Raw genomic sequence first — 26919 nt, 5'->3', positions numbered from 1 at the left:
ATACCGAGAATATTTTGCAAACAGATATGTGGATGCTGATTGACGGTGGTTTTACTAATATGCAATTGTGAATGTGAACTGAATAATATGGAATATTCCACAGCGTCTCAGTGGGAAAAGATTCTAATGAATATTCATTTCCTGCAATGTCATATTCCAACAATTTTACATCAATGCACGAAAATTTTCATGCGATCATGGTTAACCAAAATAGAGTGCTAGGTAAGAAATAAGGAATATATTTACTATCGACAACAATAATGACATAATTGCACTTAGAATTTTGTATGTTAATCATAGAGAATTTAATACCATGTCCTGGAGTGTGATTACAATATACAGCAATAATTATTAATTCCATTTTCCCTTTGTTGATATACAAACAATCATTAGGAGCTATAATTAAACCTTTGGTAAATGTCACAAAGAATAAATACGCTAAGCATTGCAAGCCAAATTACGATATCACATTACAAACGAAAAAGTTGGGTATGGTTCTCAGCTACTTAAATAACGCATCGCTTGTCTATTCTATACACAAATATAAAAATATGCGATTCCTAGTAAAACACGTCGATCGTAAACCTTGAATAATTTGTACAAGAAGAGAAAGACATTTTTCATTCCATATTCGCTTCTAGAATTTTTTTGAGATGCATTTCCATCGCATGCTGCGTTGCTCTGTGACCTTTTTTGAAGGCAATGTCGAATGCGGTATCCCCAATGAAATTAGGCTTTGTCATCGATGCTCCGTGAATTAGTAGTTCACTGACACAGGCTGGTTGGTTCTGATATGAACAAACAAAATACATGAATTAGATCACAAACAAGATATCAATTTGATTAGCAAAATACTACATATAATTTATGACGATAATGGAGTATTATCCACCAGTTAGATAGATCATAAATGTCAGCCTTTAGTGTGTGTATATGATAAAAGTATAATGCTACGCATACAATTTGAACAAGACGTCCTCCGGGAACATTATTACCACGAGCGGGCAAGATATAATCCACATAATCCACGATTACTAAATGTCAAGTTTGTCAACTAATCGTAATTTAAAATCGTGATTTTATATCTTGTATCAAGGTACGCTTAAGAGAAGCGGCAGCGTAATAAATATAGTTGCCTTGATTTTGTATCTTATATCTCGTCGGAGAAATTATCTTCATTTGTATTTTGCCCACCCCCAGGGATTACTACTGGAACATGTCGTTGTTGAAGATGAAAAGGGCGAACCTAAAGCTTTTTGCCCTTTTCATTCCTTAATAACAATGTTTTTGTAACTCAACAAAAATTCGAGAAAGGGGAAGGAATTGCTACATACGTAATGGGCTGCATGCATTAGCGCCGTGTTTCCAAACTCGTCCTCCGCTTCCAATTCTGCTCCGCTCGAGAGCAAATAATTCGAAACGTCGACGTGACCCTTGGCAGCAGAAAACATGAGGGATGTCTGTCCATCTGGTCCAGTCATATTAACATCCACCCCCTTATTGACGAGCATTTCAGCTATGCAAACCTTCCCGTGAAAGGAGGCCCACATTAAGGCGGTCAATCCATCAGAGTCCAAACTATTCACATTTTTATCTGTAAACCATTAAGGGTAAGGGAAAATGAACAACACAATATCATGGAATACATAATACAGCGCTATAAATTATCTTACCGTTAATATCTGTATCAAGTAGACTTCCTTTAGCTGCTTTCTCTTGAAAGGTTAAAGGTTGACTCGGAGCAGCATCTCTACCCAATGTTTTAACATTTCCACGTTGCAAATTGGTCAAGATTGTTAAAGGCTGAAAATACCATCCAAATTAGGATAATTGAATAACTGAATCGTTAAAATTTGCATTACGAGCGACCATACCTTGTACGGTTGAAATGCACTGTTTTTGGAACCAATTTCCAGTGGAGATTGTTGTTGTTGCTGTTGTATATGTGGGGCTGGTGGCTTCAAGTCAATTGAGTCAATTTCCACAAGCACATTGAGATCAAAATCTGATGGGCACTCCGGCAGTTCAGGAATCTCCTGCTTAATTGTTGCTTCAAATCCAGGGTCCATCAGAATGTGAATTGGTGGTAAAGTAGTAATGTATGCCTATAATTCTTAGGTTTCTGTTGCTTTGTACTTTGTTCGAGATGTGTATCCCAATCTTTGATGGTGGTTCTTGTCTTATCTCTTCTACCCCCCACAAGTTGTGTAATGGTTAGTGCCAAAAATTTTCGCAAACCTAATGGCACTAACCACGCACCTTATCAAACCTTCAGCACGCAAACTTATTCTGTCAATTCCAAACGTAATACTTTTTATATTCGTTCCTCCATTGATATTTTTTCAATTAATTTACGAGAGGATTTCCATAAAATCTTGGTGAGAAACAGCAGCAGCCTTTTACAAATGTTTCATCCAGAGCCCATATAATGCATTTTGAATATTAGGCGGACTGGTGGTGTTGTGTTTTGTCCGATTCGTTGTCAATGTCAGGGTTATTCGTGCCGTCGGGAACTCATCTCGTCTCTCGTCTATTCAACGGAATACAACGAAAAGTGGTCTCACACTGCATAAGTAGGTAGCAGTTTTGTTATGTGTTGCTTCTTCTATGCATAAAAGAGAGGATCATTTATATTATTTTATTAGCAAACCCTCTCCATCCTTAAATGTATGTGGAATAAAGCTGCTCTTCATTGCATAACATTTTTCTTTGGTGTGGACTCATGTTTTTGCTCGTTGAATTCAAGGTCTTACTGTCAATAATTCATTTGGGTGATGTTTTATACACAAATTGCAATGCAAGAAATACATTAATAAGCGCGTAATACGTGTGCATTAAGAAGGCTTGCGTAACATGCAGAAAGTGAATCTTGTTTAAAATTGAGTCATGCTTGAGTATAATGAGGCAGCTAAATAACAATTAAATTATTAGTTATCTTATGGGATTCTCATTGAATATAGAATATAGGTCAGCATTTTGATTTCGTTTAGTCGTGCCGTCGAAATTGCATTGCAAGAATCAATTGCAGTGGAAAGTTTTAGATACATTTATTATAACAATGGAGAAAGGGAAAGGAGAATCGAGAATGTGAGTTTTGTCATGTTTTCTTCCTAGTTTTATGCATGTGCATAGACCGGGTATGTGTTATTATAAGTACGTTTTGAGGGAAGTTGAGACGTGTGGAGAAGTGCGTAGAAAGTCCTATCTCATTTCGTGAGCTCCAGCACGTCATGATGAAAACACAACCAGGATTGCATCTTCTCATATAAAAGTCTCTCCGTCCCCACAGCTTCAACATTTGTTTCTTCGAATTCGTGTCGTGTCTGCATCCGAAAAGAGTTTTTTCAAAAGTTTTCAAGAGGGGTGCTGGTTATAAGATATTAAGGTAATTTAAGTTTAACGTAATCCTCTTTGGCTTGCACTTAAACAAATAGTACAACTCAGTAATTTCATTTCTTTCGTTTCTCCCAGAGAATGAACTGCAATCGGGGGTTGGTCTCGATGGCTCGTCAAATGATTTTGACGCCAAGACGAAATTTTTTCACTCGACGATCTCCTTGGGGTTTGATCGACCTGTCCAAGCAAATGGAAGACATGGAACGAAACTTTGCTCGAATTGAACGTGACATGAGTGCTGCTTTCCGAGATGGACCTTTTGGATCTCATTATCCCTTCAAAGTTCACAGATTTTTTGAACCTTCGTCCAGATTTTTCACCCCACTCATCGAGGGCGAAACAAAGGTTGGAGAAAATGGAGGAAAGTATGTGGTCAAGATGGAGCTGGGAAAAGACTTCAATCCAGAAAACGTCAAAGTCTCCCTGAAGGATCGAGTGTTGACCATTGAGGCCAAGTTTGAGCAAAAGTCGGAAGATGGAAATTCTCGAATTTATCAAGAAATCTGTAAATCATTCACACTTCCCGAAATGGTAAAAGTGGAGGAAGTGAAGAGCTTGTTCACTCCGGAGGGAGATCTGCTCATTGAGGCACCACTTCCGGAGGTTGAAGCCCCCAAGCCAAAAGAAATCCCCATCTCGGTGGAAAACAAAAAATAAGTTGTAGTCGTAACAGGAAGAGGACGATTTATTTAAATAAATTATTCTTAAGCAAACCTGTTATATTATAGTTAATCCGATATTTTTCTTAAACCAAAAAGTGAGTCGTCTAAACACAAGCACATTCATAAAATATAAAATACACTTTTGGTTTTAGTGCGTAATATTAATTGACTTTTACTGGGAATTTATTTTATGTGCAACTGGTAAATCGATTTGTAAGAGTCTAACAAACACTCGAGACTGATTTGAATAAAAAATCGTAGAAAAATTGCATAGTTGTTTAATTAGTTTCATCGCATCCATAACCCCAAGCGTATACTAGAATATATATACATTGACAATAAAATCAAATTTTTGTCATATGTAATGTAACCATAAAATATGTGGTCATTGTTCCATCCTACAGAGTGGGACATGAAATTGCTAGTTATTATCGCGCATACGTTATATATTTGTATTATATGACGACATATTTTCTTGGATTGCAGTAGCTTGCTTTTCTCATGATATATGTAATCAATCTTTGGATGTACGAGTGGTTTTTCGTTTTTCGTGGTGTTTCATCATTTGACTTTAAACAGAAGCATTGCAAATTGTAATTGCAAGTTGACTAGCAGTTTTCTAAAGTTAATAACATACTGCGTGGTCGTCTTCTCAGCAATATGTCAACCTCAAGGTTTTTGAAGTATATAAAAACTGATTGGAAAACAATACTTGAAAAAGTAAGTCTAGAATTACTATTTGCATTTTTCTTACTGTCTCATGTGTAAATACTATAACGTTGAATTTGAAGATCAACACGGATGCATTTGCCTCAGAAAAATCGAAAATTGGAAGCAGGCCTGCCTACAGTACGGCAACCGCCCCAGTAATAAAGACATCGCCAGCACTTGAAATGTCTCAAATCCCGTCGGAGGTTAAACAACCAAGCAGTAACTTGGATCCAACAATCATTCAAAGGGCGTGGAAATCGGCTCTACCAAACCTTGAATTAGTAAACCAGCAGAAATCGTCAACTTATATGGAGGTTGCCAAAGCCATTGCAAAAGATGCACAATCATTAAACTCGAGACTAGGAAAAGTGACGAAACATGTGGAAACTGTCGGATCAATTATTGATCGACTTCAATCAGATGACCTCAAAGGTGAAATGAGCAAAACGGTTTCCAAAAAGTCGTTTTCGTCGGGTTTAGTTTCTATTGGGTCGGCGTTATACTTTCTATTCGTAGAATATTTTCCCCGGTTATTCAAACTTTTTGGAAGTAATGATTCTCAAGATGACTAAGCCAAACACTTATTATTAATGTCCTTTTAATGTATTCTATTTGAAACAAATTTTGTACAAATTGACGCTGAATGTAAAATAAACTTGTAAATATTTTTGTTTAATTCTAATTTTCTAATCACTTCCACTAGCACTGTGTGGACTACCACCACCACCAGATTTTCTAGTAGTAGTATCACTGCCAGCCTTATCATCTTCTTCTTCCTCGTCAGAGTCCTTGAGCCGTTTTGCCTTCTCCAATTTCCTGGCTCTAAATCCATCATCTTCGTCGTCATCGTCAGAATCATCGCTCGAGTAAATGTGAGATTTGCTCTTGGCTCCTCCACTCCCACCTGGCTTAAACCGATTTTTGATTGCCGAAATAGAAATTGCATTCTCATCATCGTCATCATCATAGTCATGTTCCAAATAACTTGCGGATAATCCTCTTCCTGATCCACCTGCAGCCCGTTCTCGAACCCTTCTTTGCTTGCTTTCACGCTTAACAGAAGCGCGAAGCTTGTCCTCTTCCTTTTTCATCATCAACTCTCTTTGGGCGTCAGGATTATGACCAACAGGGCCAGATAGGACTTTTATTCCCGACGTCTTCTGAGACCTATCTGCCAGAGATAGGGTCATTTTTCTATGTGTGAATGATTCTGTTGAGTGTGGTCTAAAGGTTAATTTGGTGCGAAAGACTGCTTGTCCTTGAAGACCGGTTCCTTGCCGAATAAATAAATGATTATGATCACCCTGTAAAGTAAATAAAAATAAGTGCAATAGCCTTTAATTTATGTAGAAAATAAAATCAACAGTTAATCAACCCATCAAAATGTCAAGTACATATTTACATTATAATGAACTTTATAAAACTACTAACCTGGAGGGGTTGGCTATACACGTTAAAAATTTCACTCCCAAGATGTAAGCTCATCGATCCATCAGACCATTTCACAAATCTTGCATTAGATTCTTTCACGAAAACTCCTTTCTCATTAAATCTTTCACGCCACCGAATTGTATTTTCTACTTTTAACTTTAATCTTGCACGGCCTTCCTCGTCCAACGTTTCCTCGTCGTCTATTTCATCCTCATAAGTATTTGAATCAAACGGTCGAGTCTCGACAGACAAAAAGTTTGGTAACTTTACAAAATGTATATTTTTTCCTAAATCCGTTGTAATTTTAGGAATTTCTACATCAATTCTAGTTTCAGGTAGTGGTTCTTCTTTTTCTTCATCTGAACCTCCACCACCACCAGCGTCAGATTTAGCATCGTCATCCTTTGTCTGATCTTCATCAATCTAAGAATATTCATAAAAAAGTGACAGAGATGTTTGATATTTCAAATAGTGAAATCATAATTAAAATATACCTGCATTGCATCATCATCCTCGTCTTTAGTTTCTGCTTCATCTGGATTTACTTTTCTGGAAACCTTTTTCTCTGCTTCTGCATCCGATCCTGAACTAATATCATCAGCATCTCCAAATATATCAGATGATGCTGCTGCTGGCACATCCTCGTCACCATTCATTTCCTCGTCATCAGATAAAATCTTTGATTTGGACTTTTGTTTTTTCTTAGTCTTTCTTGTATCTGGGCTTGTGCTCCCTCGATCTAGGGCAGAAATGTGAACATTAAAAATAAGATAACAATTCAGACAAAGCTCTAAACACAGTTCATACTGCAATTAGTTATAATAGTAATGCTAACCAGATTTCTTAGATCTTGAGGCTGGACTGCCGCTCCGACTTCGAGATCTGCTAGAATGTCCAGATTTTGCAGACGCAGGACTTCCGTCACGTGACATGGACCCAGATTTCCCTGAATTTGGCGAACCGCTCCTTGAACGTGAGCCAGACTTTGCGGACATTGGCGTTTCACTACGAGATCTTGATTTCTTGGATGACGACGCTACAGGGGAGCCACTTCGCTCCGATCTCGAACCTCCGGACTTTACTGACATTGGTGACCCACTACCCGACCTGGACCCCCCAGATTTCCGTGTTGATACGGGTGACTCACTTGGTGATCTTGATTTTCCCGACTTGACAGAAGGGCTCTTTGACCGAGACCTACTGCTCCTACGAGCTGCCGGAGACGAAGCTCTGGAACTGTTGGCTGAATGAAATGAGTCATATTATTTTTCTATTATTTAGATTAAATAAAATATATAATATGACAGAAAGTGAGAATAATCATTGAACAATAAACAAAACTCACCAGAACCGGAACCTGATCCTCCGATTGAAGATGAATCTGACCCCGAGTCAGAATCCCCATCCTCCTCCAAACGATTATTTGTCGTCGTAAACGGCATTTCTTTTTGTCATGCAAATTGAAAACTGGTTTATACTGCACTAAAGAAAGCTTGACGAATCCTAGCTATACAATTTTTTATTTTAACAAAAATAAGCAAATGTAGGAAAATCGCAGAAGAATAAGAATTGCAGTATTGTAATTTGTAAATAATTAATAGTCGTGCCTCGCTGTAGAGAAGAGAGAATAATATGAAACACAAAACAAGCAGCAACCGCTGACGACCGGTGTGAAAGTTGAGATTTGTCCAGGCGCGGATCTGCCGTATTACTTTCTTCACAAAATATTTCCCAATCTCCCTCTCTCAAACACAGACAAGTTACAAAATTGCTGAAAAATAAGTGTTAATTACTGTTATGTTCAAAGACTACTGCTTTGTATTTAGTAAGTATCTTTGTCATTATATTTTGATTTTTTTACTCGAAACAACTTTGAATTTTTGGCTCATTTTGTCGTTTTCAAGGTTTAAACAATTAATAACATGGAAGCTCAAATTATTGAAGAAGATGAACTTCATCAGTAAGTTGTGTACTTTATTATAGTATGTCAATGAATAGAGTGAGTGAGTTCCGTATTTTTACAGATACATACCGGAAGGTGTTGAAATATGCGTGACCACGACTGAACTTCCTTCTCAAGAGGAGAGTATCCTAGGTCTGGACGAACGAGAAGAAGAAGTGGAGACGACGACGGCAGAGGCGTTATCACCAGAAGAAGATAACCAAGTCCCCAGTACGTACGAATGTGACAAGTGCGGCCTCGTATTATCTATAAAATCCACTTATGACCTTCACATGGAACAAATTCACGTAGACGAAGCCTACTATGCGTGCGAATTTTGTCCAGCGACTGCCATTCATTGGGCTGAATATTATATACACCAGTGTACTAATATGGATAACAAACCTCTAAGTTGTCCTCATTGCCATAAGACTGTATCCACAAAGAAACAGTTGTCTGTTCATGAAGAAATCCATGCACTTCAGCGCAGATTTACCACAAAAAAACTGGACAACTATTTTATCCGGAAACTGGAGGAAGCGGAAGACCCTTCAGTCGACTGGGGACGACTCCCATTTACGTGCGGTGTGTGTGGCAAGTTGTTTGCAAAATTATATGAAGTTGAGTATCATGAAAAACTTCACAATGAGGAGAGGCCTCCACCGAACAAGTGCGACAAATGTGGACTGTCTTACCTTAATAAAAATGATCTTAATAAACATGTCGCGAGAGGATGTTCTCACGAAATATCCCGAAAGATGATACATAAGCCGACCATTATATAGAAAAAGTAGGCTGTATTGTTGATTGATATTGTTCAACGAGTACTTTACATGTAATGTACATCAATTAATTTCTAATCTTATCCAACATTTTCAAAATCTGATTTTGCATATGTATATATATATATAGATAAAGAGATTTGTGAATACTACGTAAACATTTTATTCAAAGAAAAGTGAAAACATTACTATTTATTGGCGTTTCGAATTATTTCTGCAAATTATTTGTACTCACAATAGCAAATTTGGCATATTATTTTGGCAGAGTTTGGGTGTAAAAGGGATACAAATACATAAACGTAAAAAAACGTATTAAACTATATAATGTAATTTTTGTTTAAAATTTTAATATAATAAATGTTAATACATTCAAAATCATTGAGCATTGTTGAAGCTGGGAATTATGTATTGATATGATATGAATATGAATACCTTGTGCATTTCAATTTTTACTTTGCCATGAAGCTGAAACACAGTAAGCATATAAAGTCTCTGCGCATCACCGTATAATCACCGAAAGTGGGATGAGAATGTCCTAAAGTTTCAGCCCGACAACGAGATGCTTTAGCGTCGAGGTCATCTTCTACAATGTAACACGACCTGTTGTGGCTTGTCCACTCAGACTGACTGAATTCCCCAAAACATGTGCAACAGGAAAATGGTGTCGTTACACTGGGCGTGATGTAATATGTTCGAGCTTCTTCGTACGGACACTCAGCGCCACAAACTTTACAGGACCCATTAAAAAATTGAGAGCTGCTTGTGTTTCTCATTGTTGGCGTCGATAATGCTGCTGCTTTCCCTCTTTCTAGTACTACTCTCCCACTGCCACTGATGCTGCTGCTGCTACTGGAGACTTCTAAAGAACCGTTGTCGTCATTTTCCAGACGCTTCCTCATGATTTTTAGTTTGATTGGCCATTTAGATGTAGATTCATTGCTACTGAGATCATCAGAGTGGCTTACAATGGCCCAATTCTCCTCTTCTTGCACTCTCCTCTTGTGTTTCCTTTTATGGGAGAGACGTCTTCCTTGAACCTGCGTGTTTGGGGGTTGCACAATAGGGTCAGACGTCTTCATAAATGGTTCTCCGATTGGGACAACCTCCATTTCACACCTGGTTTCGCCTTTCGGCATGTACACGCTGTCATCACACCTTCGAAGTTTGACCAACAAAGTCTTCTCAAGAACGGAAGTCAGCAGATTTGTTGGGCTAAGGGGTTTGCTGAAATTTCAAAATATTAAACCTAATTAATTGTTCCGCAGGAACAATTTAGACGTAGCATCTCCCATGCACGAGGTGCATGTAAGTACATACCTTGTCGATTTGACAGTATTAGTATCCGTGAATTTTGCAGCACAAGAGTCACGATGACCAGAACCACTATGACTACGTTTTGAAAATTTAACAACCTCGTCAGCCAAGTCCACATCAAAATGAGTTTTATCATCATCATCACTTCTCTTGCCATTGTCCTCCTCATCGGATCTAAATGACTCTTCACTTTCCACAGTTTCAACTGCTCCAAGTTCTAAATCAAGCATTTCCTGTGTTTCCTCTCCATAATTAAAGTTATTGCTAACAAATGCAAGCAGATTAGTAGACTCTGGTGATTGGGGCTTTCCTTCTTCTGTGCAAGTGTAATAGTAATTGTTTTCTTTGTCATGGTGTGGTTGTGGAATATCTTCGGCAAACCCTTCATCTTCATAATCTAGCAGTTGCAGAATAATTCCTTCTTTCACTCGTAGGGTGCTCCCATCATCATCTGTTGTGAAGATATCCATAATTTCTATATCGTCTTCACATGTTATTATCACATAATTTACATCTTCAAACATTCCAGCGTCCTCGATTGCGGGTCGATTATCCAGTGAAAATGGTTCTTCTTCTGAATCAGTGCTAGATTTCATTTTCCTTGGGTATTCAAAATGTTGGAAATTGTTTTTAGGAGAAGAAGGTTCGATGGTGGTCGATGCGTCTTCAGACGATGATGAGTAGCAATAATCGGGTGTGGGGTGTCCACTACAGCCCCCACCATTGCTGCTATTACTACTGTCAAACAAGTCCAAACTGTCCCCACTGTTCGTGCTCCCATAGTCCGATGTTATTTCTGGTTGTTGCTGCAGTAATGCTTTCTCTGGAACGCAGTATGGTTGGACTAGATCGTCATGCACTATCGGCGTCTGAGGACGGCGTTCCTCTTCAACGGGTCGAGCGTTCCCATTTTTCTTTTTCGGAATTTGGTACCCTTTTAAATTAGCTTGTTTTTGGAACATTTGTACTGGGGCTGCTGCCGTGAGCAATTCTGCTGAGATTAATGAGCTTTTTTTGTACGATTCGTTAAAAATCTCACCCGTCTCAACATGCCTCCTTGGTCTCAAGCTGTTGTTCTTGCAGGCCAAATTCTCATTAGTACTACCAGTAGTAGCTGCAGTTATAGTTTTCAATTTCACCGACTTGCTAGCAGCAATTCTACGAGTATCATTGTATGATAAGTTGAAAGCGCTTTGTATATTGTGTTTGTTATTAGCTAGAATTACTGCTGGAGTGGCACTGTAAATTTAACAAACCAATTATTATAATTGTGAAGAATTGATGTTTATATTTCTGCAACTAAATAGATTGGAATCCAAACACAATGAGTTCCAATCATTCTTGAGTAATAACTTTGGTAGCACTGCATGGAAAGGACACGTTATTAGGTGCAGCTGAAAACGACGTACATTGAATGCGGATAATGAAATATACATATGGAATGGAACCAAAATGTTTGCTAAGTAATTGTTCCTAACTGTACCACGACTTGTTAACTGTGCATATCATAGAGTAGATGCATATACGTATCTATACATATATACTCTCCACGCCACGAGGAAAACACACCAAATCTCATATCGGTATTATGTATCTGTATGTATTTTACTTCGTGTATTAGTAGTTGTAGCAAGAAATGAGTGCATATTATTTGCAATTTGCAAATACCGTCCGTGTTGCAATATGATAAAGTTACGCACATTTAGAGCTGACAGGATTTGTATTATAATATATTTACCTACCTGGTAGCAATTGGCTCGAGTTCATCTTTTTGACAGTATTCGGCTAGGACAGCACTCGCGGCCAAGGCTGCAGAAATCGGCGACAGGATGTTACAATCCTCCAAGCCCGACGATAAAGACCTGGCGTTCTCCATGTGATCGGGACCAGAATCAACCATGACCGTGACGTAGGAGATGCAGAGTTCATAAAGCAGGAGGCTTCAAAAATATCCCTTGGAGGAAGGGGAAGGACTAAACACAAAAGTTTTTGCTGATGATAACTCGCTCATATCCTAGTTGATTTGATAGCTGCTCTTGACACGGTTATTATTTATTCGGGGGATCGATAAAATTATCAATTATTCACGAACTAGGAGGAATGGATTAGTTCGATAAACGAGTGGTGTATACATACATGTACATGTGGAACCTTGGAATTTTCGTCAGACTTGTGAAGAACTGCGTGCTTGTTTAGGCAACAGGTAATCCTAATAACAGAACCCCGTGTCCTCATTAAGTAAATACCCAAATAAATTAAATTTGTATGGACTCGACTGGAAAATTAAAGTGGTCGATTAATTTTTGCAAAGAGGCATATGCTTGTTCCTTGCCTGTCGCTGTTGGTACTGAAGCTACGAAGGACAAAGCAAAAGTTGATTGACATAACATGTATGCATATGTATATTGTACTTGAACTTGCACATAAACATTATTGCAAATTATTTTATTGTTTTACAGTGTGCTTGTTTTACAGTAACTTTTGAACTGCTAAACATGAGATTATGCATACATAAAACATATTATATAAGATACTTTTGACACAAAAATACAAAATATACAAAAGCAGCATTGCACATTTTGAGTAGGGGTAAAGTATTAAATATATTACAAAAGAGTAAATAAGTATACATTAAATTCTAATAAACAAATAATACAGGCAAAAAATTTAATTTACTTAATTATTGGAGAGTCACAGGAATACTGTAAGGTCCTACACGCCCACGTATGTCCACAGCGCGGACGACGATTTGATAACGAAATCCACAAACAAACTACAAGTTTAAATTTATTGAGAACTAAGGTCATAATTCTGATTTCTGTATTTGTGATAAAATTCAAAATATACACATACCCCAACAATGCGCCTGGAAATAGTACGCTTAGAACAACTCTTGCTGTGACCAATCATTCTTGCATCTGAACAAGACCCCAAAAATGCACTATGCGAAAATGAATTATTTGATTTTTCATCGTTTCGGCCTTTATAAATGATTTCTCCTATTTTTGTCCAATTAGAGACAACAGTGGACCTGTGGGGCTGAATGCAAACGAAAATTTCGAATTTGTCAATGTCTGTGCGAACATCTCCCCAATTCCATGTGAGGCGAACTACTTTTGCTGAATTTTGATTGCAGGCGTGGATCGCGTGTCCAAGTACAAGGTTGGGCCTTGGGGGATATTCCAACTCTTGAAGCACTCTTCTCATTCTGATCTCTGATTTCTCCATCTTTGCCAACCTCCTTCTTTGTGAGCTCGAACTATACCCGTCAAATGTTGACAAATATTTTAAAGATTGATGAACAGAAACGAGAATTCCACTGATACAATTTTTTGTTTGGTGAGATCAGTCGGCTTCCACGATTGCTTGACATTAAGTATCTAGGTAATGTTAGTCTCCCTTAACGGTTGCGACAAATGGTTGAGTTACAAATAAAATAATTAATTTTAAAAATAGTTGTTTCTTCTCGATGGTCGAAAAAAACAACTCTTTGACCTTTAATAACTTTTGAATGGGAACACACAGAGACTTAATTCTGGAAGATGAAATCATCGTAATTTTTTACTTGATTTTTTAAGCTAAAAATCTCGAGGGTATTATGTCTAATAGTAAACTTGAAATTTCCAATGTGCAGCCTTTATTTAGCCCGAGTCAGGCGTTGCGGTTGTCGGTCAAACCCACCAAGTGGAGTGGCATATTTTTGAAAATCTGTATGTATGCCCTATGGTCTCACCCGTAGGGCTTAATCTCAAAATTTCAACTTCCTACGACAAATTTGGGATATTTATATGCCATTTAATATTTTTTTCTGTCAACCCTAACCACTTAAAAGACCCTTCCCGACCAAACCGATCATTCTATCTTCGAACTTATCCTTACTTTTGACCGTTTAGGGTGACCATACGTCCCGGTTTTCAAAACCTGTCCCGGCGTCCCGAAAATGTCCCGGTTTTTAAAATCGTAGGAGAAAATTAAATTATCTGACTTTTTCGCCAAAATATTGATGGAAAAGTAGATTTTAGCACATAAGTACCGGTAACCCGCATGTAATATTTACTTAATTGCCTTTCTTGTCTCTTTCTAAAAATTCGGTGATATCGGAACCGTTAAACACTAGATATTATGGAAAATTTTTTTCCAAAATCTGTCCCGGTTTTGGTCAGGACACATATGGTCACCCTATTTTGACCCGTAGATCAAATTAGCAAAATTTCAGGTCGCTAGCTTGTGTTTAAAGAGAGGTCTCGGGCGCACAGACAGACATCTTGACAAATCTATAAGCCCATCTGAAAAGGCGTAAAAATTAGGTTTCCCAAATAATATTATCCCATGACAAATTTTCAACAGCTTTTATTTTTTGAAACCTACAGCGTAGACTTCATTTAGCCCGAGTCAGGGATTCTGTCCCTGATTCGGTGAGTCCGAGCTCATTTCTACTTTTTTTCGAAAACGACATAATAATATTACCAACCTCCGTGGTGTCGTAGGTCCACGGTCCACGGTCCGCGGTCCACACTTAACCGATTTCGCCCATCTTCGAACCCGTTTCCTAAGTTTGTCCAGTATGTACACGGTAAAAATTGCAAGTCAATCGGTTCAGCTATTTTTACTAACGTGTTTACGGACGGACGGACGGACATGACGGTTCCATAAGCCCTGATTCGGGCTAATAAAAATGAAAATTTATTTTGTAACTCGGCCATTTGTCGTAACCTTATAGACTGATAAAGTGTCAAATAATCTTGGTCGGCTTCGTCTATGTGAGTTCAACCGAAATAAATCAAATGGTCGACATGGTTATTTTTACATAGGATGATCATGCAGTCCAACGGCATCACCCAGACCCAGTCCAGATTTATGAGTATATGAATAATAACTTCATTTCTACATAAATACTTGAAGATGTTTATTTTTGCAATTTTTGAATTTTATTGAAGTAAGTTTTTGCATGGGACAAGTGGTACATTCTCATTCTAGTTGTATTGCACTATAAACTTTTCTGTATACAAACGGGATGTATTGAAGGAACACGAAATTCGGCCAGTGTTTGCTGATGCAATGAGAAAAAATGATACTCAATTCAACTACAATGTTCATATAAAGTGTGTGTAACAGAAATTTATGGTCATTATAAATTCACGGAGACGATAAGCATCAAACAATTAAGCAAATTTGTGCTACACGCTTAACCATCAGACTAAATCTTTACTCATCATCAGATAACTTGAGAATTCTCGAGTTCTTGTCTTTAACTACCTTGGACAAAAAAACGTAGTTGCTTGGTGGTTTGTGTAACAACACTAACAATGTAGGTATAAATAAGTTGTGATTAACATTTATAGCTACTTGAATCTTTTAGTTGTCAACTGTCAATGTATCTACTATTATGAATTCAATAAGTATGCATATATGCATATAGTAGTATCGGAATGAGTACGAAAGCAACTCATTCACGAACAAATCAATCTTATTAATAGTTTTAGCAGGATTTACCTAATTAATATTATACGTCTTTAGGAAGTGAGTGTATCAAAAAGATTGGACTGATACTAATATTCACATTTCTTAAATGTCAGACTGAAACCCGCAATATATGATACAAAATGCAATTATACACGTCATAAAGGTAGCAAATCAATCATACATACATACATACTATATCTTACTCAATCACTAATTACTCGCATTGGCTGGAAACAATTAACTCTATTATATATGTACAAACTAATATCCCGATGCTTCTTTATACTCTGACCCATCGAGTGTGAAAAAGTCTTCAAGCTTCCATTGCAGCGTCTCGAACGTTGGTCTCTTCATACTGTGGAAAAGGAGAAAGAATGAGATTAGTAAATTATTAGTAAACTAAAAATGGTAATAAATGCAAATCCAACCTGTCTGCGTGCCAACATTCCAACATGATTTCATATAGGCGGTCTGGGCAATTCGGTGGACATGGCATTCTATTACAAAATACAACGTATTATATATTTATACATAGATACATATATTAGTTAGTACACGCATGTGTTCTCTTTCTTACCGATAGCCATGTTCCACTTGATGCAGTACTTCTGCATTTGTCATTCCAGGATAAGGTATTCTTCCATATGTCACCAATTCAGTTAGTAGAATTCCGAAACTCCAGACGTCGGACTTTATTGAAAATTTCGAATAGTTTGCTGCTTCTGGCGCCGTCCACTTAATTGGGAATCTAGTTCCTAAAAAATAAAATAAAACCCAATTTTCAGTCATATATGATAAGAAATCCGGTACGGACCAATGTTTGTATACATGTAGCTACTTGATTCGCTGCACTTACCAAGTCTTGCTTCATATTCGTCCTCTTTAATTAAGCGAGCGAGCCCAAAGTCAGCAATTTTTACAGTGTTCGAATCCCCAACCAAGACATTTCTTGCTGCTAAGTCTCTGTGTATGTAATTTTGTGACTCCAGATACGCCATGCCCCCTGCAATTTGAGCTGCCATATCGATGAGTTGAGGTAACTATAAAGTATAAAAGTTAATACAGTTTCCGTTTGTTGAAAAAATGGTGTGCGTCATTTGATTTGAATTATTCGAGAGAGTAAAACCTTGAGTACCTTGAGACCACGTCCTTTTCCGCTCAAGTATTCGAGCAAGGAACCGTTTTTCATGAGTTCTGTAAATATATAATCATATAAATACGTAAATAAATACATGGTCAAAATAAACAATAAATTATCGATTTAAATCATTGGGATAAATTATTGAGATAATTATGCATATATATGTTGTTGTAACCTGTAATAATATAGATTGGTTCCTCCAGAGTACACACAGCATACAACTAGAAGAGTACAATTAAATATCAGTAATTATAAAATAGTAGAGAATAAATCTACAAAACCATTGTACCAAATAGTAAAAAGAAATATTTCATCCTGTTGTATTTACATACCTGGATCAACTTGGGGTGGCGCAGTTTCTTCATAATTTGAGCCTATTGGTAAAGTGAATGACCTTATTAGATCCAATTCTCCCAATACAATTTGTTCAGGCGAAACCAATATTCAATTATATGTAGATTAAATAAACTATGAACTCTGCTCGTTACCTCTGCGAGGAAGTCTTTGGGGTCCATTGTACCTGAAATAGGGATTTAATTTATACTTTGAGCTAATCGGCATGCCTGATTTGAGAGGATATACCTGGTTTGAGAGTCTTGACAGCAACAGGCGTTGTATTATTCCACAAACCTTCCCAAACCTCTGTATAAATTGGAAAAAAATTACAGTAATATAATATTGTGCATAGAAAGGGCAGAATAGACATTATAAGATTCATTTTTATTAGCTGACCTCCAAATTGACCATGGCCCAACTTTCGGATGAATTTTAGCGAAGACCTGTCAATTTCCCACTGATCTCTGGTATTGTGTGACAGTCCTGGCAAAGAAATAAAAATGACCCATTAAACGGCATCACAAAATAGACATTTAGTCTTACCTCCAGTGACCGGCTTTTCCACTTGAATGCACGGTTTGCGAAGATTGACGCATAATCCATCAGCGTCCTTGGAGTAACTATATAATAAAAAGTGTATTTGTAATGGTTGTATTTAACCACATTTTTGTCCAAGCGAAAAAACTATTTTTCTAGTCTGAAATCAAAGTGCATTACTCTCGTAATTGTAAGACAAGTTAAAAGTGGATCAAAACTCTTCGGTTACTTCATTGTACATACATACATATCTTTATTGATGTGTACATAACTCTAATCATCCGGTCGAATTAGTACAGAATAATAATTTTATACACAGAAACCAATCAAACCACTCTAATGCATAAGGTTTATTGTTCCATTATGCAGTTTCCAATTCATAATAATTTATTGTTATTTGTTACTTACTGATCAACAAGCTCTTGGAGTGTGCGGAAAGTCGTCCTTCTGGCAATAAAAAATCCACCTAAAATTTAACAAAAAGAATGATCATTACACTGCATGCACTTGTAATTATTTTCACATGATCAACAATACCTTAATGATCACATTAACTGATAAAAAATGAACTGTAAACTGTGTGAGGAAAATTCTATTATTGTTTGCCTTTTCCTTGATAAAATGACGAGTTCTATGAATAAATGTCATGCAACATAACATGGATCTATTTTCTCTCATAATGAAATGACAGATGCGACAATTTGTGTCAATCAATCAACATTAACAATAAACTGTGTCTTAAAATAAACTTTTCTTTATACTAGTCAATGTCAGGCAGCAGCAGCGTAGTATTCACTTGATCATTACAAACAACCACATCCACATCCTTTGAGATTAAAATAAATTAAACGTGTTTTAAACACCTCAAATGGTTTTTGTGATGAGTGAACTTTTGTTTGTGTTCTTAATTCCTTATTTCATTTCATACGTAGGGGTTTGTAAACCGGCAGAATTGTGAATTGGAAGAAGGTTACAAATAAGAGGAGACAGGTTTGCAGACGCGAAATACAGCAATGCAGCACAAATTTGGTCATCCCATATGGCACCCTTCAGATAATGGTAGCTTATTGTTTTAACAGAAATATTAACAAGGTTTGATTTTTCTTATAAACAACACCTCCCAAACTGCCTTCTTTAATCTCGTTGTTTTTGTATACTTTCATTTCATGTCATACATGCAACTATCAAACGTCGCGATTAAAGCGATCATACGCATTTCCCTTTTGTGGTTTTTATGGCTAAATAAATGACTGATTATCACTATGCAAGTAATGAGCGACCTGTATCAAAATATCCCCTGAAAAACAATGCATTTTTACAATGAATGAATTTTGATTTTTCTTACCATCGTCCAATTGGCGAATTCTGTAATGTTTGACCGTATCTCCGTCGCGGACGGAGAGGGAGTAGTCGTTTCTTCGCGACTCAGAGTCTCGAATAAGAAACGCCCCGTGTTCATTCTCCGGAAGCAATAATTTCTTCTCTGCCTCGATCCTCTTGATTTTCCCAAAGTACCAACTGCAAAATGGAAGTTAGTAAAAGTTCCATATTATTATTTCATCTATTCAATTGTAAATACATATATGTGTATAAATGTATGTGCCATGATGTCTGTAAATGTACAAAATTTTCAGCTCTATTTTCTATAAATATGTTGTAATTTGATTATAACACGAATATTTAATTATGGTCAATATGAATCGTATGATACGACGATATATTTAACCTTGAAATACCTTTTGATTGAAGTATTATTGCATCCTTGACAAATAAGTCAACAATAAAATGAACAATCACCCAAACAGTAGTAGTGTGTGGACAATGCAAATCGTAATTGGAAAATTATTATAGAAGAGGATGAAATGAAGGATCCTACGTGATGAGATAGCCACCGGAAGTCGTATTAATAGAATTCATCAATGGGGTTCATTAAATCCGAATCACTAACAACTATTATGTGGATACTTATACGTAACTCTTTTTATCATTCAACGAAGCAGTATCAATTTTCTATCGTTATATGTTCACATATTCACACCGTAAGGATCCAATTTCAACTTTTAATGAGGCATCGCATTGCATCATCATCAGCATGCATACAAAAGCAAAGGTTACGAATCGGACAAGCTTGGATCTATCTACATGGCTGCTACGTAGGATCCTCAGTTTTTTGGCTTGCTAACGAGACAAATTCAACATCTCAAACACTACTTATTATTTGACATTATATTGGGATTATATGATGGGATTAATTATTTAATCTCATCATAATTACGGACCCCAAATAACAGACAAGTATAATATCGATTACAAAAGTGGATTAAGTGCGAAGGCGTAAAATTACTTTGACACCGCCACATGTCATAATTATTTGGAACCTATTTTAGTTTTTGTTAGTAATTCACAATCGGCTTTGATTCACCAGGAAAATACTTCCAGATTTTGTGTTTGAAATTTACGATACAGCAATTTTCCTAATTTTGTAATTTTCTCATAACAAAATAATTTCAAATTTCATTGCCCTTTGTAGTTCGGCATTGATAATTCCACCCCCAGTGACTTCTTCTTGAAATCTTCTCCAGTGACTCTCGCCATATTATGTTTTGACTTTTTTATTTAGGAATTTCATAATTACTTTTGATTCAGATTTAGTACTCAGTCGTCGCCGTAACATGCATTCAACTATTCACTCTTTCATAAAGAAAGGTCTAGACAAGAGATCGGTTGACGATTTTATGTAGATGCTTATCTTACCATTATTGATTATAGCTGAATCAATTTCGTTAAATCTCAGCCCTTGCTTTCTACAATTTAAAATACACAAGACCTTAAGGGCCTACAGGACCTTAAGATTTCAAACCCTGGTGACGTGTATAATGAGCAACGGTGGCTTACATAATTATATTAATATGCTGTGAACAGCACAAAAATCTGACATTTATTAGCTCGTGTTTTATTAGCAAGTGAAAATTGTGTGCATGATGCTTAAAGTTGTATGTAATGTACAGTAAGAAAGGTATGAATCAAATGTATGAATTTTCTTTGATTGGAGAGGAAAACTTACGGCTCGGCTTCAATGGATTTGAGTTTGGCAACGTAATTTGATGGAATGTAGCCCTCTTGACGAGTGCTCTTTGAGCGAGCAAACCACCAGTCGCCCTGAGTGTCGTTGAGGATCTCCAAATGCTCCCCCTTTCGGAAACTGAGGTCCTCGTCCGTCCTCGCGTCGTAGTCATACAAGGCGACGAAAAATCTTGCATTTGCAGGGTTGCTTGCATTATTTGTAGGAATCTGTAAATAATTACATAAACAACATGTTAATGTTTTAATGTAACTCAAATGCCAAAATTATTATGGTATTTTTTAGGCACTGCTGATAGTCAGCCTTTCTCTTTTAAAGCTTGATTAATATGAAACAATAAAAATTCTGCCCACCCTTCCTGGCTGCCTCTTGAATGTCAGTCAGAAGAGCAGAACGCGTAGCAATTATAATTAAACCTTCTTAACTATATATGTATGTATGACAGATATATAAAAGTTGCTAAAAGAATGACAAAGGGCCAAATCTAAAACTAGGTACATTTGTCACAGTTAAATTTTATTCAGTCGTCACTCCCATAGGATAGTTTCTTGCCACACGATGAGGTTTGTACATACCTCATCGTGTGGTTTCTTGCTGCTGTTGTGACAGAAATGAAAACTCTTTTGTTATGCATGAAGACGGTAAAGCACGAAATTGCTGTAAAGAGCTACAATTTTAAACTGACAACATTCTCTCTCAAACTTCGGGTGATTCCACAAAAAGAAGCCCACTGTGAAATGTCACGCGAATAGTTCATTTATTTACTTGCAGAGTAATTGCAGAAATTGACAAAGAATACAAAAGGCGTTAGGACATGGTTTTGACGAATTCATACTTTAATTGCGGGATGGTTTTTAGTCGTAGAGATTTCTAACTTGTTTTATGTGAAAGCCCATGTCTCAAACTATAGGTAAGCATATCTGGCTTCCGATTTTGTGTACTCTGCGAAATGAGGCAAGGTCAAATTTGGAGAGGTGTCCTTTTTTAGTTTTCCAAACCAGTGTTCTTATAAAATGGCGTTGAACTAAATATTTTTTTCTTAGGTCCTGATGCAAAAATCGTCTTTGCGACTATTTTTAAGGGACTCAGCATACTTTTCACTATATAAAACCACGTTTGCCTTATGCGTATCTTTTAAGTCCGTTTTGCAGTCTAATTTCATACTTGTCTTAATGGAATGCGCTCTTTAACGCAACTCTTCCACTTTTAAGGCCCCCACATTTTACGACTTTGATGCTAAAAATCCCTAACGTGGTTTTTATCCAAGGTACATATAGTATATTGCACTTGAAGTACTTTTGACAAAATTTTGATAAGTGGTTATACCCCACGGACTGAGTTTTCATCAGACCTTATAAAATTTTTGGGAAAGTTCCCGTCGTTTTCGATGTCGAACTTCAGAAATAATTTAACTAACCAAAACGCAATAATTTTATTATTTTGTCACTTGTACCTTGTAGATAAAATAGTTCTGCAGTAGGGGACACAAAAAGATTAGTAAAATTTATTTTCTAAAAAATTTGACCATTAATTTTCCAAATAAGTTCACGAGTTTTTTAGGATTCCGCGACAGCTGATTAGCTAGGGTCGTTCTCCAAAACTGTTTGCACAAAATCTTCACTGTTTAATTTAATATTATTTGGGACACTTAGAGCTTTGCCCTCAATCTTCATTTGACCGAGTGGGTCCGCGTTCAAGGTCAGCAGGTCAATTTTCCTGTGCACGGTCCAATTTATCAATTTTCATGAAAAAGTATCAGCGACGATGGAGGCCCAACATTATGTAATTCATGTAGATTCTTTTATTATTACATGCAATGATTATCTAGGGTTGTAATATTAACAATCATTCACCTCTGACCTCTTAGGTTATCATGCTATATGAGTAATTCAGTTTGGAAAGTGTTTTTTTGGCTCCTTCCAACTCTGGGGGCACTGGAGGGGGCATTTATAAAGCTATCGGCCTAAAATTTTAAATATATCTTTTTGAGAGTATTATCTTACAACTGACCAAAAATCAGTTCAAAATTCAACTCCCCGCCAGAGATATTCACCCGCGAATTCGTCAAAACCATGTCCTAACGCCTTTTGTATGGGTCACCTTTTGATAGTCGTTGTTGGAAATAATACATAGGTAAGCATGTGCCGCAAACTGATGCAAAGTAATATCTTTATCATCTCTTTTACGATGACACATAAGCAGTATGTACATACATATATGACAAAGTTATCACGATTGCGTATCATACATTATTTTATGCGATATAATGTTGGATTTAAAATGTTTCAAATAAATATAATAAATAAAACTACCTGCAAAATGTTGAAAATATTAGCTTGCTTAACGAAATTATCCAATTAATTGATGGCAATTTCAAGATCGATAGATACTAACTTATTACACTTGCTTACACTACTACAAAAAAATTGATTGAGCGAATTGAAAATTGATTTTAAATTCGTAGCAGACATGATCTGTTCTTAAGAACAAAATCAATTTTATTCGATCCTCGTGATTTTCTATATCTCCATTCATCAATCGTATTTGAAGAAGATGCAAATTGATATTTCTGAACAGTGGACACATAGGCACATGTAATAGTGTGATACACATTCCGATTTGCAAGAGCATAAATGAACATATTTATTATTATGTAGAATAGACATACATGCATTAAAATTGTCTGTTGAAGAAACGTTGGTTCTCTGCATAGTCTGCATATAAAAACTTTGACATTAAACCGCAGAGTTGGATATAGCATGAAACTATCATGAAACTCAAGGGATTCAAGCCTTCCATAAATTTTTTTAGCGTACTTTGACTACTTATTGATTGGTTTATTGATTTATTTAAATCTTTGTATCAGAATTTGAAGTGATACACAGATTACTAATTTAAGCAAATGATCAATTGACTTACTTGTGAATTGTTATCATTGTCTGGAACGGGAGGAAGTGAGTTTGGATTTCTGCTGATGTGATGAACATTATGAAGATGAGAATTTGGGGTGTGATTGTGTCCATCTGCCCCCACGGTGGTCCCATCCGTAATCCCGGACATGATTCCTACGGAATTGACCCCACCCCCCACCGCATTATTTCCCGAAGTGTCCAACTGCCCATTCGCCCTCCCACTAAGCAGCTCCCCCGAGGTTCGGCTGGGTCCCGTGCTCAAACAATTCCCCATCTTATTTCTATAAGAAAGATTCGCAAGCGAGCCTACGTCCTTTCTTGGAAGGAAGAATGGGTGGCACTTGTAACGGGAAACTCCCACACACACACTTTAATTATTATTATAACCTTTTGTTCACTAGTGCAGCGTCCCCGTGGATGTAAAATTGGCACATCAACACAGATAACTGGTCACTCTACCTACACACGCACTCAATCTTTCCGCACTAAACTGGCGGATTTAGTTCATTTCATTTTTTGATCTCTTAAATATTTCCCTTGTCACTCAGTCAAGATTGATTATATTTTTAAGATTTGGATTTGCGAAAATTCTGAACAATCCATCAAATCACATAACTCCAAGTGGTAATACTAATACGTAAAACTTGTTCTCTGACGAATTGAGCCAAACACGAGGAAAGGAAGAGATAATGTATGTATCTTGTAGTATACAGATTATCCCGTCAAAAGCTTGTTTCTGCAAGTTGTGAAAAACTTGTCTAATTGTAATAAATCCGCATTAACTTGTTGCCGCGATTTTAATCTTTGATACTGACCAGAGAGTAGAACGACAAAAAGGTTGCTGGGTTAGAGATGAAAAAGGTTTGGCGTTACGAAGGATATCATATATTAAGTTGATAAGTCCAAGAATTGCTAGGGTTTACTAATTGTCGAGTTATTGATGAGTTTTGAGGCAGCATTAGGCGACGATGATCTGGTTCTTCTGAGGAGATGTCACATATATGTGGTTGTCTGTTATGGATCCTGTTGCTCTGTAGTAGGACTGTTGGGGTTTCGGCGATCCGGTCTCATCTCTTTACCTGAATAATTTTTGCATAAGAGATAAGTTAGTCAAGTTGTTGAATTAATTCAGGTGAACTGAATATACGAGTTTTCATGTGGCAGTTGTGGCATGCATGATTTGATGAACAGAAAAGTAAATTCAACTTCAACCAAGTGTATTATCTCTCTACATATTTAATAATTGGTGTGGATTGGCGGACCAATCAATTCCATCCTGTTTGTCTTAATATTGATAAGTAAAGTGGGATTGAAATGAAACTGGCAGATTACTAATATTATTTGCACGATACAACAAAATTCAAACATCAAGTTTTGAAATAACGATTGATAAAATAAGTCAGCTAAAGTACTGTAAATGTGCGTGTCTCACAAGTAAATGTATTGGAAATTTCAATTTGAAATTAATAGAAATGAATGAAAAATGTATAGACAGAAATTCTTTGCATTTTCATCTTGTCACAGGATGTTTCAAATTATTCATAACGAGGAATGTCGGATTGTATGAATCAATGGCCTGGATCCTTTATAGAATTTATAATGGATCGTATCTTATCTCATCCTATCTCATAAGACGCACATCATATAGCCAAAATTATGACCTGGGACCGTGGTCTTTCGTAGGTTGAATTAACTCTATCATTTCAAAATTGTGTTGTATTGCCTCTGCACTTTGTATGAATTTGAACAATTTCAAAGTGTGGACAAGGAGTTATTCATTAAGTATATATGACTTGATTGCTCCTGCTAAATGATTAAAGCTCCACTTCCTCTCAATGTATATTTATAATGTTAACTATTATTAATGTTAACCAGAATAATATGGCAAAAGTACTCGACGATCGAGTTGAACGATCCAACTCCAAGTTCGAAAACAATCACTTTTCTCAAAACAACCAAAACCTCACACACCCTTAGACTACAGTTGTCATTATAATAAATATTATTAATTGTTAATCACTGTTAAATATTATTGGAGAAGTGAGAGTTGACCTCCGTTGTCTATGGAATTAAGAAGATTGTACGAACAGAATGACAAGTGCATTTATTGATTGCAATCTTCGCAATTAATTTTACACCTTGGCGAAATACTTTAGTTATATTAATTACCGATTACTGGCCTCCACATTTGCACCTCCGCATAGCCACATCCTAATTTCTTGTTAATTGTGTAGAAACTGATTGGGTTGGAAATTTATATTCAGCCACACCTCAGTCAGGTTGAGGCCGGTATGAAACGGTGAGTCAATCTCAAAATCGATCTTTTCTTTAGCCATCTAGCTCAGCATTGCACTTCACCGAGATTTTCCCTTAAATTGCAATAATATTCTGCTTAGTTTTGGTATTTTAACTGACAATCAACTTCCACCATTAATTAATTAACCACCATTAAGTAACGAGTAGCTTGTTGGCAATGTATTTGCTGCGTCTAATAAATATTTTTAGCTGCCGCAACCTTTATTAAAGTTTAAATTTCACTTGGGTCACATATTTTAAGAAATTGTTATTACTATTATTGTACCACACACAACAATGCGCAGCAGAAGTCGAGAGTTTTGTGTAATGAAAGCTGTTACACTATAAAGAAACTATTTGATGCAAAACATTTATACACACACATACACTTAATTTAATTATGTGTAATTCATTAATAAGGCCTGCACAAAGTTTAAGTTGTAGTATTATCAGTCCTTCATTTGCAAGGTGGGCCGAGTACAAGTTACCAAAAACAATAATACTTGAGGTGCAATGCAGCTCAGTCTTATTGCATTCAAAAAGGCAGCCTGTTAAGGAGTTAAATTTAAAAGTAAAATATAAAAGTAAGTTCTGCTGCTGAGCTTTGTGTAACAATAATATATACAATATTATAGTATGTGGTTGATAGTGGTATACGAGAAGACAATGCAATGCGGGGCTATCTCTCAGTATTCTGTTGGATTGGATTGGATTTCTTCTTGTTGTAGCTCGGTGCAGCTTACTTTACTTACGTACATATTTTATCATCTCGTAGGCTGTAAACCAGCTCACAAAATACGATCCCTGCCGAAATGAATGAGATTTTACTGCGCTACGCTCAGCAGAAGCAAAGTTCGTAAAGGGGTTGCTAAAAGGAGAAAAAGAAGGGATGATGACATGTATGCAGCTCTAGTG

At 36.7% G+C, this 26919-nt stretch overlaps 7 protein-coding genes and 1 long non-coding RNA gene across 9 annotated transcripts; 4 read left to right on the top strand and 4 right to left on the bottom strand.

Annotated features, from left to right (window-relative positions):
* Positions 1–216: 216 nt before the first annotated feature.
* Positions 217–2544, bottom strand: LOC110843913 (ankyrin repeat family A protein 2). Its single transcript, XM_022089971.2, has 4 exons — positions 1875–2544; positions 1674–1803; positions 1335–1594; positions 217–788 (listed from the first exon to the last, which is right to left on the bottom strand). Exons 1-4 carry the CDS (start codon positions 2067–2069, stop codon positions 621–623), a joined length of 753 nt encoding a protein of 250 aa, XP_021945663.1. The 5' UTR covers positions 2070–2544; the 3' UTR covers positions 217–620.
* A 458-nt stretch (positions 2545–3002) lies between these two features.
* LOC110843815 (heat shock protein beta-1) lies at positions 3003–4324 on the top strand. Its single transcript, XM_022089858.2, has 2 exons — positions 3003–3385; positions 3472–4324. The coding sequence occupies exon 2, from the start codon at positions 3475–3477 to the stop codon at positions 4051–4053; it is 579 nt and encodes a 192-aa protein (XP_021945550.1). The 5' UTR covers positions 3003–3385; positions 3472–3474; the 3' UTR covers positions 4054–4324.
* Positions 4325–4446: 122 nt separating this feature from the next.
* On the top strand, positions 4447–5445 carry LOC110844528. Its single transcript, XM_022090748.2, has 2 exons — positions 4447–4778; positions 4850–5445. Exons 1-2 carry the CDS (start codon positions 4719–4721, stop codon positions 5339–5341), a joined length of 552 nt encoding a protein of 183 aa, XP_021946440.1. The 5' UTR covers positions 4447–4718; the 3' UTR covers positions 5342–5445.
* On the bottom strand, positions 5348–7793 carry LOC110844526 (another transcription unit protein). The gene is made up of 5 exons (XM_022090746.2): positions 7546–7793; positions 7036–7443; positions 6695–6939; positions 6201–6623; positions 5348–6073 (listed from the first exon to the last, which is right to left on the bottom strand). The coding sequence occupies exons 1-5, from the start codon at positions 7640–7642 to the stop codon at positions 5456–5458; spliced, it is 1791 nt and encodes a 596-aa protein (XP_021946438.1). The 5' UTR covers positions 7643–7793; the 3' UTR covers positions 5348–5455.
* A 77-nt stretch (positions 7794–7870) lies between these two features.
* On the top strand, positions 7871–9100 carry LOC110844498 (zinc finger protein 271). The gene is made up of 3 exons (XM_022090713.2): positions 7871–8025; positions 8105–8160; positions 8225–9100. The coding sequence occupies exons 2-3, from the start codon at positions 8123–8125 to the stop codon at positions 8925–8927; spliced, it is 741 nt and encodes a 246-aa protein (XP_021946405.1). The 5' UTR covers positions 7871–8025; positions 8105–8122; the 3' UTR covers positions 8928–9100.
* LOC110844496 lies at positions 9085–12281 on the bottom strand. Its single transcript, XM_022090711.2, has 3 exons — positions 11981–12281; positions 10242–11477; positions 9085–10148 (listed from the first exon to the last, which is right to left on the bottom strand). Exons 1-3 carry the CDS (start codon positions 12136–12138, stop codon positions 9374–9376), a joined length of 2169 nt encoding a protein of 722 aa, XP_021946403.1. The 5' UTR covers positions 12139–12281; the 3' UTR covers positions 9085–9373.
* A 24-nt stretch (positions 12282–12305) lies between these two features.
* Positions 12306–15375, top strand: LOC118434579. Its single transcript, XR_004834110.1, has 2 exons — positions 12306–12441; positions 13256–15375. It is a non-coding gene; the product is annotated as an uncharacterized LOC118434579 (long non-coding RNA).
* Positions 15331–26714, bottom strand: LOC110843706 (tyrosine-protein kinase Src42A). 2 transcript variants are annotated; one of them, XM_035848385.1, is made up of 17 exons: positions 25879–26714; positions 24525–24788; positions 23717–24445; positions 20780–21006; positions 19061–19233; positions 18124–18181; positions 17722–17798; positions 17575–17661; positions 17425–17484; positions 17331–17362; positions 17175–17216; positions 17018–17063; positions 16837–16895; positions 16558–16741; positions 16279–16456; positions 16130–16198; positions 15331–16056 (listed from the first exon to the last, which is right to left on the bottom strand). In XM_035848385.1, exons 3-17 carry the CDS (start codon positions 23981–23983, stop codon positions 15963–15965), a joined length of 1653 nt encoding a protein of 550 aa, XP_035704278.1. In that variant the 5' UTR covers positions 23984–24445; positions 24525–24788; positions 25879–26714; the 3' UTR covers positions 15331–15962. The 2 variants fall into 2 exon arrangements, with proteins under 2 accessions (XP_035704278.1, XP_021945422.1); XM_022089730.2 differs by having other exon boundaries at positions 23717–24788.
* Between the last annotated feature and the right edge of the window lie 205 nt (positions 26715–26919).

Source organism: Folsomia candida, unplaced genomic scaffold (genome assembly GCF_002217175.1).
Source record: "Folsomia candida strain VU population unplaced genomic scaffold, ASM221717v1 Fcan01_Sc002, whole genome shotgun sequence".
NCBI lineage: Eukaryota > Metazoa > Arthropoda > Collembola > Entomobryomorpha > Isotomidae > Folsomia > Folsomia candida.
The sequence above is the reverse complement of the archived record's forward strand: the minus strand, read 5'-3'. Positions and strand labels throughout refer to the sequence as shown.

Bases quoted from the DNA above. Each gene is read 5' to 3' on its own strand.
- LOC110843913 (XM_022089971.2), bottom strand. From the start codon at position 2,069: ATGGACCCTGGATTTGAAGCAACAATTAAGCAGGAGATTCCTGAACTG. The intron at 1,595-1,673 runs GTAAGATAATTT...AATGGTTTACAG, and splicing joins ACTTGATACAGATATTAACG to ATAAAAATGTGAATAGTTTG. The intron at 789-1,334 runs GTATGTAGCAAT...TGTTCATATCAG, and splicing joins TAATGCATGCAGCCCATTAC to AACCAACCAGCCTGTGTCAG.
- LOC110843815 (XM_022089858.2), top strand. From the start codon at position 3,475: ATGAACTGCAATCGGGGGTTGGTCTCGATGGCTCGTCAAATGATTTTG.
- LOC110844528 (XM_022090748.2), top strand. From the start codon at position 4,719: ATGTCAACCTCAAGGTTTTTGAAGTATATAAAAACTGATTGGAAAACA. The intron at 4,779-4,849 runs GTAAGTCTAGAA...TTGAATTTGAAG, and splicing joins GGAAAACAATACTTGAAAAA to ATCAACACGGATGCATTTGC.
- LOC110844526 (XM_022090746.2), bottom strand. From the start codon at position 7,642: ATGCCGTTTACGACGACAAATAATCGTTTGGAGGAGGATGGGGATTCT. The intron at 6,624-6,694 runs GTATATTTTAAT...GAATATTCTTAG, and splicing joins AGGATGATGATGCAATGCAG to ATTGATGAAGATCAGACAAA. The intron at 6,074-6,200 runs GTTAGTAGTTTT...TTTACTTTACAG, and splicing joins TGTATAGCCAACCCCTCCAG to GGTGATCATAATCATTTATT.
- LOC110844498 (XM_022090713.2), top strand. From the start codon at position 8,123: ATGGAAGCTCAAATTATTGAAGAAGATGAACTTCATCA. The intron at 8,161-8,224 runs GTAAGTTGTGTA...GTATTTTTACAG, and splicing joins GAAGAAGATGAACTTCATCA to ATACATACCGGAAGGTGTTG.
- LOC110844496 (XM_022090711.2), bottom strand. From the start codon at position 12,138: ATGGTTGATTCTGGTCCCGATCACATGGAGAACGCCAGGTCTTTATCG. The intron at 11,478-11,980 runs GTAGGTAAATAT...TTAAATTTACAG, and splicing joins CTCGAGCCAATTGCTACCAG to TGCCACTCCAGCAGTAATTC. The intron at 10,149-10,241 runs GTATGTACTTAC...TTGAAATTTCAG, and splicing joins AATACTGTCAAATCGACAAG to CAAACCCCTTAGCCCAACAA.
- LOC110843706 (XM_022089730.2), bottom strand. From the start codon at position 23,983: ATGGGGAATTGTTTGAGCACGGGACCCAGCCGAACCTCGGGGGAGCTG. The intron at 17,662-17,721 runs GTAAGACTAAAT...TTTCTTTGCCAG, and splicing joins GGAAAAGCCGGTCACTGGAG to GACTGTCACACAATACCAGA. The intron at 17,064-17,174 runs GTATGTAAATAC...GTACTCTTCTAG, and splicing joins GCCACCCCAAGTTGATCCAG to TTGTATGCTGTGTGTACTCT.